General features: G+C 41.3%; 1 protein-coding gene across 1 annotated transcript in view; it reads left to right on the plus strand.

Moving 5' to 3' along the window:
• USH2A (usherin) overlaps positions 1–15613 on the plus strand; it is a gene marked incomplete at both ends in the record, with an annotated part of 391806 nt that overhangs the window by 65992 nt on the left and 310201 nt on the right. Inside the window, 2 exons of the mRNA XM_081114388.1 lie at positions 2060–2701; positions 9043–9226. Of these exons, the coding sequence (XP_080970514.1) occupies positions 2060–2701; positions 9043–9226 (826 nt within the window). The remainder of the gene's footprint in view (positions 1–2059; positions 2702–9042; positions 9227–15613) is intronic.

Raw genomic sequence — 15613 nt, forward strand, 5'->3', positions numbered from 1 at the left:
TATATTTTAAATTCAAAATGTGAAAACGAAACTTCAAGAATGGCCTTTAAAGACAATGAAATAGTTATTTCTCTTTACAATGGAGTCTTTCTCATGGTGGTTAGGTTCCAGAGTTTAAGGAAGAAAAAAATCAAAATTTACTATTTACTTAGAATTTGTTATGACCTTCCTACCATTTACCTATTTTACTGGTTGATCGAGATAGTTTTCTGCAGGAAAATATAAATATATAAATAAATATATATAAATATATGTATTTGAAGATGAAATCACCATTTTGATATTATTTCTAAAGTTATTTCTGCACATTTAGTATGTTTAATAAAAATATAAACTCCATATGCATAATTTTTTCCTAAGGGGAATTAATAAGTAACCTTATTCAATTTTCCCTTGTTAATAATAATAATAAAAAAAACCACACACGCAAAAAAACCCAGAAAATACAAATGTGTGTTGTATATGCTTTAGAAAGCAAACTGTTAGAGTTAACAAAACTGTTAAATCTCACTAATGATTCTATCACCAGTAAAATACATTAGCACCAATAATTTTATTAAAGTAGGTCATTCATCTAGAATAAAAAGGGAGAAGAATGTGAATTAAATGCCAAGTGTGCTAACTCGCCTGTACTTGTTAACACCGAATGTGATGCCCTGTAGGCCTTCCCAAGTATCGTTAGGAATAGATTACCTGTCAGGAATATGTATGGCATATTCAAATAAGCACTGCGCATATTTTTAAAACTGATATGATATGAATCCATGTAGACCAATTTTAATAGTTCAAAATGAGTCATAATTCTTGTTAACAATACAGTTATTTTTAAAATTTGCAGCAATAGTGGCCCTTTTTTATTTTCCTTATTGAAATTAAATGATATGCCTTAGGTGAGTCATTCATCACTGTTAAAGAACTCGCCTTCCATTGGAGTTCTTGAATTTTTATTCATACATATACATATATATTATGCATCTCCTTCCCGCTCAGGAAATGCTTTTCTACATATGAGTTCCTGAGTGTGTTTTTGACTGTTATTTTAGTACTAATTTTTTTTATTGCTACTAAAGCTTAAAATAAATGTTTCAATTCATTCAGCCCCACAGAGTCTGTTATTTAAATTCATGGATAGGTGAAAGCTATCTAAAGAAAGTATTTTGCATCTCAATGTTTACTATTTAACAATGTTTTTATTATTTTGCCCTGTAATAGTCTTTTTAAAAGTAACCTAAGTTGTCAGAGATTTAAGTGTAGTTGCTAAAACATTCTTCCCCTGTTTGTGAAATGTATCTATGTACTTCTTTAAATAGGAGTAATCTAAACAGAATTTATTTAGTTTTTAAAGAGGTATGTTCTGAATCATACAATATGACAAGCAATGTGATTGCTTTATGAGCCAAGGAGAGCATAATTTATTTTAATTGAAAGTGATAAAATATAGGAGCATATAAAAGTATTGAAATAAAAATTGCTCTGGATAAGTTTTATTTATATTAATTATTGAAATGTGTGATATTTAGGAGTAAGTATATATATCCTGTTATCACCAAAATAGTTATCAATTCAACATTTTTAGGGGATTCTGATTTCTAGGAAAGTAACTATGCTGTTCTTCTGTATGACTTTGAAAATGAGTTTCCCCCTCTATTGTACATTTTAAATGAGCATGCTTTGTTAATATAAAATAAGTGAAAATGATGGTTTTAACATAGCTTTTAGTTTTAAAATAATAGTTTTAATATTCACTAAAGAGAAGAGTTCTGGTATGTGTAATAGAGTGACATTTGCATTGAGCATTTCTTTTTGCATTAAGCAATATACAAGTAAAAGTTAACAAAGCACCATACAAAATCAAAGTTGCATGGTCACCAGATTAAGTATCGCCATCCTATTTGGAGTCCGTGACTAGCCCTCCATGGCACTACCTGTGAGAAATCGCCCAGCGTTTGTGTGTGCATGAAATGTCAGCGTTACCATTGCTTGGGCTTCAGCTACCTTGAAAGCAAGCTAGCATCATTTTCACATTTTCCTCTTTTTTTAAAACAAATTCCACCTCTAGGGCTCCGATGCGATCGTTGCAGTTTTGGATTTAAATTCCTCCGGAGTTTCCATGATGGTGGGTGTGAGCCCTGCCGGTGTAACCCCTTCGGCTCAGCGAGCAAACTCTGCGACCCTCTGTCGGGGCAGTGTGAGTGCAAGGCCGAGGCCAGCGGACTCCGGTGTGACACCTGCCGAGAGCACTTCTATGGGCTGGACATCACTGGTTGCAAGGCCTGCGCCTGCGACCCCACGGGGTCCCTGCCCGGGACGGTCTGTGACGCTGGGACAGGGCAGTGCCGCTGCAAGCCCCGCGTTGGAGGGAGACAGTGTGATGGATGTTTGGAGGGATCCTTCTACCTCCAGCAGAATAACTCTTTCCTCTGCCTGCCCTGTGACTGTGATAAGACGGGGACAGTAAATGGCTCTGTGCTGTGTGACAAATCAACCGGACAGTGTCCGTGCAAATCAGGAGTAACAGGTCTCCGCTGCAGCCAGTGCCAGCCTCACAGGTACAATCTGACCGCGGGCGACGTCCAAGGCTGCCGGGTGTGTGAGTGCGACTCCGCGGGGACGTTACCCGGGACCACGTGTGACCCAGGTAGTGGCCAGTGCCGGTGTTTGCCTAACCGCCAAGGAAGAAGGTGTGACCAGTGTCAAGCAGGTAGGAGGGAATTGTGCTGCCTTCTGGGGGTGCCGTGACCTTTCCTTCTTCATTCCATACCGGGCCATTCCTCTTTCTTACTCCGTTGAGGCCTCTAAAAATTTAACCCACAGCATCAGTGTTGAGTTTATATCTTTATGCGGCACAGATACAAGTGCTCAATCTACTCAAGATCATGTGGCATCTTTGTCTGACCCTTTAGATGAATGCCAGCCAATGACATTTCAGAATTGAGACTCACTGGTACTTAATTTCTCAGCTTGAACTGAAGAGAGTGGAAAGGAGGGAGGGAAGAGAGGAGAGAGACAGAGAAAGAGAAACATCAATGTAAGACAACTGGATCGATTGCAAGGGCCGACACTCTAACCACTGAGTATGCTGGGCAATCTCTCTTTGTTTTTGTTTTTTGTTTTGTTTTGTTTCTGGTCCTGCATTCAACTTACAGCTTCAGAAAGTATGTCCAATTTATCTCTTACTGTTAAATTTACATGGACAAAGAGAACACCCTTATCTTGAAGTATCTTTATCATAAGCAGGCGCTTCAAGGAGCCAGCTCTGCAGTAGGCACACTAAAATGCACGGCTGAAATCTTTCATTCTGTGTCTTTAAACACATCGGAGAGACCGGTCACATACTACAGGGGCCGGGGGACGCCAGGCTGCAGTGTGTGAGCAGTGTGGCGTGGGGGGTGTGAACTGGCCAGGCAGAGGACTCCTGCCTGCCTCTTTCATCCGTAATTGTAAATATTACTGGCCTGCAGTAGACGGCTGCATATAGATTCCTGTCCCACTTTCTTAAAAAACATTATTAAAGAAGGTATATGTAATGAAGCCTCATGTATTATTCACCTAACCTTACGGGGATGTACAAGGAAGAGGCTTAATTCAACTAAAATTTATAGGCAATTTGTTAAAGCAGCAGCGCGCATTAGAAGGTACATTAGAGCCCCATTGGTTTTAATATGCCATTCAATAACTTGAGCAGAGGTTAAAAATGCAGCTTAACCTCCATTAAGTATTTTAAAAATGCTTTAATTTAAAATTATTTGGAGTGTGTGTACATATATGAATGTACACATCCCCACGCTAATAAATATGGCACTAAGGATGTGTTCCCGGCGCACGTTTCCGTGCCGGGTGACCTCGTAGCGCGCAGCTGCAGGCACTTAGTCAGAGGCCAGGCCGGGGTAGCCGGGGAAGGATGGCACCCGCCGTGACCCGCCCGTGTCCTTGGGAACCAGAGGCAGCGAGGGTTTACCGAGGACTCTGCAGCTTCGGAATAAAATAAAGGCTAATTTATAATGGAAACAGCTCCACATGACACGTTGTGTGCTAATAGGACCGTTCCTCATGGTTTGCTCTGGTGTTTAGTTTTGCTTTTGTTTTATGATTCTTTATGATTCATACAGACTGTTAGAAAGTAATGCCTGCCCTAGCCGGTGTGGCTCAGTGGATAGAGCACCGGCCTGCAGGCCATCTCAGATTTTAAGGGGTCACGAGTATTCATCCATCCATCTACCCACCCATCCATTCAGCCTTCCATCCATTTCACTCACATATTCTTGTTTTTGGATAAACAATCTTTTGGATACATTACTCCATACCAGGGAGGATGCTGTATGCTGATGTAAGATATACAGTCTTAAATATATTAAACTTATGGTTGTATAAAGGTTATGGTTTAGTAGGGGAAACTGATTTGTACGTAAATACAGCAGTGTGATTACTACAATATTAGAAATGTACAATATAAAGAACTAGAAAGGGATAGAAAAGGAAACAGACAAATTAATTCTTCAAGGATGGGGGATATAGAGAGCTTAGACAAGAAAGTGATTTCTGAGCTGAGTTTGATAGCAAAGAGAGGTTGGTAAGATACTCAAGGAGAGTACAGCCAAACAGGAAGAAAAAAGGGGAGCAGAGCATTCAAAAAGTGTATTTAAACTAATTGAAAAGGAGTTTAGAAAAATCTTTTCAATAACAGAAATTATACCTTGTAATGAATGATATGAACATATATTTGTGCATTTATTGATGTTTGGTCAAATCTATGAGTAATTTAGGCATTTTTATTTTCTTAAATGTTTTTATTGATTTTTTTTAGAGATAGAGGAAGGGGGGGGCGGAGAGAGAAACATCAGTGATGCGAGAGAATCATTGATCAACTGCCTCCTGCATGCCCCCTACTGGAGATCGAGCCCACAACCAGGGCATGTGCCCTGACCAGGAATTGAACCTTGACCTCTTGGTTCCTAGGTCGATGCTCAACCATTGAGCAACACCAGCTGGGCCAGACTAACATTATTTTTATATAAAACTACCAAATGAAAGAAAATTATTACTGCCTTAATGTGAAGATTAGCATCATCTACGCTACTTTATTCTGAAAATATTGATTTGGAAAACCGTATCTAAGTTGGTCTTTTGTTACCTGACAGAGGGGAGCCACAAATTCCTCCCTAGACTCTTCCCTTAATATTGTGTCCATTCTCTGGCTTATGCTCAGAGTCGTTACTTCTAAATGGCTTATAATTAGTGCTTAGCCTCGGCTCTGCCCTCCTTTTTGGAATAAGGCCTAGAGGTTAAACTTGTTTTCTTTCTCCCATTTTAAGACCTCGGTAAAGCCTAGTTGTTCATGGTCCTCGGGAGGAACATTGCCAGGAAATGGGCTCTTCTTTTATGCCCAGGACAGGTACTGTGTTGTGCAAATAGCCACGACAGGAGATAATACCGGCTGTCTGGCTAATAACTTTGAACTCTAAGCATTCTGTAAACCTCCTCCAAGATAAAGCAACGGGATTTTATGATCCGGGTGACTTTTTTGCTTTAGCTGCAAAACACATTGTTTCCCACAGGAGACTAGTCTTGCTTGGGACCAGGGGTAGCTGAAATAAAACTGGGGATGATAGTAATCTCCAGTGGGCTGATGTGTGCCATGGACATGTACACTCGCAGCACTACGCAAGGTATACGGGAATGGCATTGTCCTAACGACTGGGCTTCGTGTTAAGTATGCAGCACAGAATCACTCGTGGAGAGAAACCTCAAAGAGATCAGTGAAAATGACACAGACACAAAGTGGGGAACATGAAGTGGAGCTAATGGCGGGAGATCAGAAACGCATTGAGTTCAAGGCGAGACATTAAGGTCAGTTATCTTTGAGCTGCACCCAGGAGTTGAAGCTGAGGGAGGAGGGAAGGCAAAATGGTGTTTTCTACAGTGAGAAGTCATAAAGGGAAAGGTAATGGTCTGTTCAGGTAAGGCAAGAGGTAATCATTGGACAGGAAGGTACCTGAGTCATCCTAATTAGAACTGCTTAAAAATAGGACAACTGAAATACTGGTGGGATTAGCCTCTATAATCATGCTCCTGAGAGGAGGAGGGGAATTAACCCCCGACAATTCCAATGTAATCTTTTCCTTGAAGCTCTACCTCGAGGTTGCAGCCCCCCGAGGTATTTTAATACCTTTTTTGTTCTTCTCTGCGTGCTGTCTCTGTTTTTTCCTAGGCGTTCTTTATTCTCCAAAGGTGGGCATCCCAATCTTCTGCACCAAAATGGACCCTCCTGGTCCTTACAGAGTTATCTAATAAATCATTTCTTGTAAAAATTATCCTTAATCGTTCTAGAATTCTCTGTGGCTCAAAGCTATTGCAATAAGTCTAAAGTTAATTCTGCTTCTAAGTATCTCTGCTAATGTGCAATTTATCCAAATTGGAGAGCTGTTAGTACATTCATGATGCTATCATCATGGAATTAAGGACCTGGGTACCTTCACAGGAAGAAAAGTACGAAGAATCACAGCCACAGTGATCCTGAATCCAAAATCAAAGTCTCCCAAATTTGTGACTTTGGTCACATGATAAATCAGATGCGAGTATACACGTTAATTGGCATGGCCATTTGTTATTTCTGGAAAAACGCATATGTATAAAGAGAATTGCTGTCATGGATGCAAAGAAGCAAATGACATAGTCTAGTTGTAAATGACAATGAAAGTGAAGTATTTGTTCTTTCCAACTGAATGGCACAGATTTGGAGCTTCATTTTTCATTCTCCTTGAGCTCAAACTTTTCTTTTTTACTATTCCCGAAGCTTTGTAAGAGAGACTATGCAGGGACTAGAAGATAAGCCCATTGGTGATGGCTGTGAAAGAATGGCTGTTCTCAACGAGAGCCTTAAATGAGTCGTGCAGTGTTGCAATCACCTTTTGTTCCTTCCTCAAGAATAAGTAACACAGTGTGGATTCACTCAGTGCGCACGCTCGTGCGTGCGCTCTCTCTCTCTCTCTCTCTCTCTCTCTCTCTCTCTCTCTCTCTCTTTCAGTATCACTGATAATTTGTATCTTTAAATGCGTGACCACGACAATTGTACAATTCCTTTCATTTACCAGAACTTTATTTGTTAGAATCACTCTGCAATCCCTCCCCCCATTTTTTTCATGAAAATTTCTTAACATTATGCATGTGCTTGTGTGCGTGTATATGTGTACATATGTATGTGCATATGCATATACATGCACAAACACACATGTCAGTACCAAGAATGGTTTCTCTTTCATTTGCCTACTCCATCATTCAAATGCCCAGTTCCCTTTTAATTTTATAACTGTGGACTTCCACCTTCTAGGTCCAAGAAATTTGAAGTAGCTTGAAAGTATTTTTGAATCTTATTTTTCTTCCTTTCTTTTTGCTATAATAAAAATGGGTGCATAATTTAAATTATGTGGGATTAAAAATATAGTACTTGTGGGAATCAATGCCTGTTTTAATAATTGGCTACATTTTTGCCTACTTTGTGACAAACACTGCACTGGATGCTGGGGAGACAGAGATGAGCTAATCTGTTGTGGTTCCTGCCTTCATAGAGAAAACAATCTGGTAGAAATGAGATTATCATTTTCATGAGACTCCAAAGGAAATAAATAGGATGCTGTGAAGCCGTAACAGGCATGCCTAAGCTGATCTAGGTTAGGTTCCTCAAGGAAGTCACAAGACCTGTTGTGTGTAGGCATGAGCTAAATAGAAAAGGGGTTCAAAGTCATTGCAGCAGACAGAACCCCCTGGAAAAGGCTGTGAGGTATCAGTAGAAGAAGGAAGCATGGAGCAGACTGAGCTAGTGATGAGCAGGGAACTGAAGCTGGAGAGAGAGGTGGGACCTGCATGGAGGATTAAAGGCTGTGTTAGGGATTTGGTATTTTATTCCTAAAGAAATAGAAAGTCATTAAATTTTTTTAAATAGAGGAATGAAATGTTGAAATTATACTTGGAAAAAGGCTGTTCCAGCTACAATATGAAGAATAGACGGAAGGGAACAGGAGAAATACCATTGGATGAGGAAACCTCAAGCTGAGATGCCTGGGTTCAAGTCCGGATTCCGCTGTTTGTTAATGCTATCATTTTAGGAAAGTTAGTTAATCTTTCTTACCTCCAGTTTTAGAATTTATATAACAGATATAATAATAATACCTGATTAGTAGCATTGCTGAGAGAACCAATTGAGGTCATGAATATAAAGCTCTTACCATGCCTCTGGGATACAGTGTTAACTATGAAAAACTTGGTGGTGACTTTAACTAGGGAGGTGACAGCAGGGGTGGAGAGTAGAGTAAAATTCTTAGAAGACAAGACCGCTGACTTGGTAATTAGCTACATGAAGCCAGGGCAAGTGAAGGACGCAAGCTAATTGCCAGTTTTAACAAAAATACAGTATTTCAGATATTTTTAAACTTTATTTTTATTGTTGACACTATTACAGTGTCCCCATTTCCCTCCGATTTGCCCACCTCCTCCCAGCCCGTTTCCCTCTGGCCTTTACCCCACTGTTGTCTGTCTGTGGGTTATGCATACATGTTCTTTGGCTAATCTATTCACCTTCTTTCATGAATTTCAGGTAATTTTTTAATATAAGCAAATATCAGATGGAACATACTTTTACTAAAAAAGTCATTGTTGATTAGGAATTCAAATTTAACTGGGCACCTTGTATTCTATTGGCTCTCCTAGCTAGGATGTTTCAGGGTTCTAGGTTGAGTATCTAAAGAGATGGCGAGGCCATTTGTTAAAATGAAGATGATTAAAGGAAGGCCATGAAGTAGGTTGTCAATGCACTGAGTTTTAGCTGCCTGGGTATAAAGATAGCAGGTACAATGCCAATCATCGACTCAACCTCGCTTTCATGATAATTGACACAAGAGCTAAGCACAGCTATAAGCACATTTGTACTGGGAATTCATTTAGTGCCCCTGCAGAGTGTTCTGTGTTTCGATGTAATCAAAATATGATCATTTAAGGAAAGGACTGGCTAAGAAGCCTATATAAAATATCTTCACTTTTTTATTCCAGGCTTTTATATCTCTCCGGGCAGTGCCCCTGGCTGCCTGCCCTGTTCCTGCCACACAGCTGGGGCAGCTCATCACATCTGTAACAGCCGAACTGGCCAGTGTGTTTGCCAAGATGCTTCCACCGCCGGGCTAAGTTGTGACCGTTGTAGGGACCTTTACTTTGGATTTGATCCTCAGATTGGGAGGTAAATATTTATGAGAATTAATAATTAAATATTTTTATTTAATTATATGTACAATGACTTTTTTATAGCCAACAGTGACTTTTTTGGGCAGTATCTTTTGTAAAATGCAGTGTTTTCTGTCCTGCTTAGTTGATTGATATATTTTTGATTCTTTGATGCCAGCGTTTATTAGACATAATGGTAATTCTTCAATATCTCCTAGAGTCCCAATAGATATTGGTAGGCTGTCATACATTGATAGATATACCCAATATTAGGGCCTGGGGATATTTAACTTGATAAAATCCTTTTCCCTCAAAGAACTTACAGTTTGAATGTGGAGAAAGACAGGTAAAGAAATATCCCTAAAAGGAAACACACACACACACACACACACACACACACACACACACAATATAAGGGCTAGAACAAGTAACAAGTATATCTATATTTTGTTTTATGTGGCCCCCCGAATTTATTGCTTGTTTATTAATTGACTGCACCCATTTATGTTGCCCTTCCCTTTCTAATTTAGATTGAAAGACTGGCAGATAAGAAACTTATCTTTATATTCAGTGATACGATTTTCCTCCGTGTGTAAAGTACATTCTGAAAATAAATTAATCAGTTTTCAAAGTTACACCGTCTTTAATGTTCTTCCCATTTCCTGTATATCTGTGGGCATTTACTTTCATGCATTTGTGGTCATTGCTGTATTTGTGAAGATGAGCTGGAATGCTAATTCCGTGTGGGTTTCTTTTTCTCCCGGTTAGTTTATAAATTTATCTTGGGTTGGGAGTATATCCATTAATTCTTTGGTGTTCCTGTCTCCAAGCAACTAGTATGTGTTTCTCATAAACCAGTCAAATCTGTTTCACCGTGTGTGTGTGTGTGTGTGTGTGTGTGTGTTTATAATTATAATAGCTAATTATTCAAGGGTTTGAGATTATTGGGCTCTTTTCAACACACTGTCCCCACTGCCTGCCTTTGGCCCTTACACTCTTCATTAACACCTCGATTAGAGTGTGGACAGGGGTGACAGGTTAAATTACTAAAAGAGAACTCAAACCAGTTTATTTGGCTTTTTACTAAAATCCAATACGCTTAATTAAAAATAAAACACTTTTCCATGATATTTAAAATATTTATTAAAACAATTTTTTGTTCTTACTACATAGCATTTTTTAATCCATGCTGCAGCACTTCAGTTACCATTAGTATATCGTTCTGTTAGTCTGAGAGCATAATTCTCTCTTCTCTGCATTTTGGCTAAGATCGAGTGTCTAAGCATTACTGCTCTTTCTAGTATGTGCCTCTTCGCTCGTGCACTGGCGGGGGTGAGGGGCAGGGATTCACTGGACTGACACCCCAAAGCAGGCTGCTGTTGCTGGTCTCACACATGTGCCAGCTGACTTTTCACTGAGGTTGTCGGTACCGTCATGCGTTCCTCATTGATCTCTGATTTCTGTCCCTCAGTTTCTGTCACCTACAGTTTAAGCGTAGTCACATGCATCGCTTTTCTGGTTGGTTGCTAATTAGTTTTGCAACCCACAGGAACCCCAGCATTTTCTCTACTCAGGCCCCCTTAGACTTGGGGGTCACCCTTTTTACAGGCGCTAAGGCAGCACCATGCTGTCTCTCTTCCTCGTGGTCCTCATCTGATTGTGAGCCCTACACACCCCTCCTTGCCCTGTACCATACTGTTTCCAGTATTAAGTTTTGTAATGTATTTTGAAATCAAGAAGCATGATGCCCCTAGTATTGTTCTTTTTGTATAACCTGTGCTCTGCGATTTAAAATAACTGTAGGACTTTCTATAAGTTAAGAAAGACCAGAAAGCCAATGTTCCTGATTCACTTTGTAGCCATGTGACAGGCAGGGGCCGTACATTTAAAGGATCCTTGAGAGATGAAAGTAAAATTGATTTGTGGTTGCTTCTTAGGACTCATGGTTTTCCAATGTGCCAATTATTTTATGGTCCACCGTGTTTCTTAAAAATTAACTCTTCCTTTGACTTGCAAGCTCTTACTCCTGTGATTTGTTTTTCTATCTCTTATGCTGCTCACTCCTGTTTATTGTGCCCCTTCAAAGTACATACGTAGGTGTATGAGTTCACCTCAATACATGCATGTTAATGACTCTCAGAATGTTATCTGTTCAGATCTCTACCATGGCCTCCAGGCCAATGGCTAGCCCTCTTTCTGAGTTTTAAATTTAAATGTCCCTCATGCCTCCGTTCTTAAATAGAGCCAACACAGAACTAATTTTTGACATTACTTGCCTCACCTCCTACAAAAATAGAAATTAAAAGTCTCATGCCATCTCAGGTAAGAGGGACATGCACCTTAAAGTCGCTGTTCAAGCCCCCACCACCCACCTGTGCGTGGGCTCCAGGTGCCCTCAGGTCGGGCGGGGCTGGCTCTGATGTTGAACGCGGCTGCCCCTGAAAAGAGCCACCATATATAATGTAGCGTCTCTGAAAAGAACAGCAAGAATAAAGCCCCCCAAGACCATGCGGGCCCGAGACAATCAGGAGGACGTGTCCCGGGTGCGGTCGGTCACAGGGAATGGCTGTGCGGGAGCTGACCCTGCTCTGCCACCGACGGATGCTGCTGCCGCTTTCCGCTGTGACACTGATAATCCTCAGAGAAGAAATCCTCTGGCCCAGAAGGTCACAGGGAAAGACATTTCCAAATGTGACAGTGAGAATCGCTTGGCTTGATGCTTTTGCTCATCATTGAGAAGAGATACAAATGGGTTTTATTCTTTTTATGATTTTCATTCCCTTCCTGAATGATATTGATGTCTCTTCGATGACTTCTGGTTGCTATTGTGAATATATACTAACAATGGCTATTTTGAAAATATGTACGAAGATGGCTAAAATATATGGGATTCCATCTAGTATAAAGAATTTTTGTTTCCTGAAGAGAAAAATTCATTGTCTCAATGTATACAGTGTCTACAGATATGCAGTATAGGAAAAATATCCATTTATGCCCTGATGTGAAACTTTTTTTTCAAAAAAAGAAAGGCATTGAGCTAAAAATCAATTGAATACACCTCAAACCAGGTACTGTGGTAGGTGCTTAACAGGTATGAATTTATTTCATTAATTTCCAAACTTCTACAATGTATTATAAGTATTTTATTGTCAAGCAAGGAGAAGATACAAGTATCCCTTAATCCAGGGGTGGGCAAACTTTTTGACTCGAGGGCCACAATGGGTGCTTAAACTGGACCGGAGGGCCAGAACAAAAGCATGGATGGAGTGTTTGTGTGAACTAATATAAATTCAAAGTAAACATCATTACATAAAAGGGTACGGTCTTTTTTTTTTTTTTTTTTAGTTTTATTCATTTCAAATGGGTCGGATCCGGCCTGCGGGCCGTAGTTTGCCCATGGCCGCCTTAATCGCTTCGGAAAAGAAATGGACTTTCTCATATGCTTTTTCCATTCATATTTGGGGGTGGGGGATCTTATTTAGTTCCTCCAGGAAGTTTACTTATATCCCTTCCCTTCTCCACATTCTCTTTAATGTACACCACTGTACTTCCTGAGTTTTAAACTTTTTTTATACTCCAAAAGGCAAAATAAATTTAAAAAGTAGACTCTGCTCCTAAGCTGCAGCAACAACAAAAATGCCCCCAAAGCACAGTAACAAGCAGGAAAACCACCCGCCTATCCTCACCCAGGCGGTTCCTCCTTCTTCCCCCTACTTCTTCCCCTATGACAGGAAGGGGGCGTGCATTTTAAAAAGCCGATCCGAGTGCAGAAATCTCCTCGTTTACCTCTGACACATAAAGCGAACCGATTCAATCAGTACCGAGAACAATGAAGAAAAAAAAAAGTCTGCCCACTGAAAAATCAATAAAGCAAAAAAAAAAAGGATATGGTGTTTGTCGAAACCAAACACAATGAGACAAAAATGGGCCATCTTCCCCTCATCTCTGTGGGTAGTTAATACGCGTATGTGACAGTCCCGGGCGCTGTCCCCAAGTTGACCTGTACCTAGGATTCCCCTTCCCACAGCCCCTGGGACTTACCCGCTTATCTGCTCCACCACCGTTTTTCTTGTATGTCATCCACTCATCACAGCCCCTAAAGGTTTCCTCCCTGATGACTTCTTCTCTCTCTATTAATTAGTTGTGTTTTGTCTTTTTTTTTTTAAGCTTCAAATGGCCAGATGTATCACTCCTGTCTCTTCCCAGCAGACATACAACAAAACTAATTTTCCTCAGAGAGTGGGCAGTTGGGGTCTAGGCTGGCGAGGGAATCTAAAGGCTCTGACTTCTAAAACATGCAATAAGTTCACTTTTTTCTGTGACCAGATCATTGTTAGTTTTGCTGCCAACTTTCTCCATGTGAACACGACACTATCGATTGGGTCTGGTCGCCGCTTCACATGCATCTGTTCCACCGGCTGTGGATTGGATATTTCTCTGAGAACCAGACCAGTGACTTCCCGTGGGTGGAAGCAGATCATTTTCACGTATTTCCTTCCACGGTGTGATCCTGAGATCATTGGGGGTTCATGCCCTCACAGATTCATGCCCCCCAGTGACTCTTGGACTGTGTCCTATGATGTGGGTGATGGGGTAAATGGGCCCACATGTGAGCAAGCCCCGGCTGGTGGTGGCAGCGTCCCCACAAAGACAGCAGAAGCGTGCAAGGACACTCGAGGCCTCTGCCTGGAGCTGCCACGGTTCCTCCTTGCTCTTTTTGCTTCATGCTCTTGGCCAAAGCAAGTCCCAGGCCATGTAAGTATGGCTTTCAGCTCACACAAAGAAGGTCTCTAAGCCCCAAATTCCTCATTCCAGGGCCAAAAGAATCCGGGTGCTGTTAGGCTGTAAAGAAGGAATGCTAAGCACCTCCATTGCAGAAATGAAATAGAATCTTACCCCGGGAAAACCAAGTCCTCTAGGGGGCACTCTAGCTCTCCCGGGACTTGTGCCAGAGGACTCAACTGCGGACTCCCTGGCCTGAGGGAGTCCAGGAAAGCCAGCCTTGGAGGAGAGGTTAGCCAGGGGAGCAGCTCTGCCTGTCAAAAAGGGCTCAAAACAGCTACATTGTCATTCATTCAACAAAATGCATTGAGCCCCATTGAGTGCTAGTTTTTGGACTAGGGATGGAAGAAAAGCCTTTGTCCGATTTCTCCAATTTGCCTTAATGCTGCTTTCTGTTGTATTCATTAATGATCATTAGTAATTCTTGTCCAGAATTTTTCAGTCATTTGAAGTCTCTTCGCCCTTTGTTCTTGGTGCTGAATGGTGTCCCTTTCATCCGACCGTCAGCAAATGAGAAAACTGGGAGCAACTCCAGGCCCTTCTCTGCTTCTCTTTTTAGGTTTTCCACGTCATCCCACTGATTTTACTTACTAAATGCTTCCCAGGTCTAACCCCTTCCTTCCCATCACTCCCGCCACTCTCACAATTATACTAATTTAGCAGTATCTTCTCTCTCCTTACTTTCCCCTCTCCATCTGCCCCCACTCGCTCCCTATTCCGAATTGGTCTCCAAAAATCTTGTTTTGCTTACAATTTGACACCCTCTCCTGCTGTCCTTTTCTGTTTCTCCCTCCTTGATTTCCCTGGTTTATTCTGATTTAATGATTAAGCATAAGCATTTCCAGGATTTCTTCTTAATACTCCTTTCTCTGTCACCTCCCCTGCCTCCAGGCTAGAGAGTTGCCCATTTCCTGTGCCCTTAAAGAATTGCCTGGCTGGCGTGGCTCCATGGTTGAGCATCGATCTATGAACCAGGAGGTCACAGTTCGATTCCCGGTCAGGGCATGTGCCCGGGTTGTGGGCACGATCCCCAGTGTGTGCAGGAGGCAGCTGATCAATGACTCTCTCTTCATTGCTGTTTCTCTCTCTCTCTCTCTCTCTCTCTCTCTCTCTCTCTCTCTCTCTCTCTCTCTCTCCCCTTTTCCCTTCCTTTCTGAAATCAATAAAGAACATTACAAAAAGAATGTACATACATCTTTATTAATACCCTTTCTATTTTTTCAATGTCTCACTAGACCATGAGCTGCTTGAGGTCAGAGCCAGCTCTGTCTTTTCATATTTACGACTCCAGTATTCTTCCAGCCCTAGCCTATAGTTGTCCCTCAATGAATGTGTTTATGTCACTCGATACATTGAACCAATTCGATGGTACCCCTGCGTTGAGGCCCCAGACAGAAGGGAGGCTTCCAGAGAGCAGTGCCAGTAAAGCGATCTTTTCCTGGCACCTTTCCCCGGACCTCCTAGCGGAGCTCTTCGTCCGATGACGAAGTCCCTGGCCATTCCCCTCGTTAATTGTGATGCCCCTGCAACAGTACGGAGCAGGGTAACTCTTTCTCTCGTCGTTTGTTCCGCAGGAAAGTGAAATAGATGAGATTTGTGATTTAAGAGACAGAGGCCAAGT

The sequence above is a fragment of the Myotis nattereri genome (genome assembly GCF_964212035.1).
Source record: "Myotis nattereri genome assembly, chromosome: 20".
NCBI classification, from domain to species: domain Eukaryota; kingdom Metazoa; phylum Chordata; class Mammalia; order Chiroptera; family Vespertilionidae; genus Myotis; species Myotis nattereri.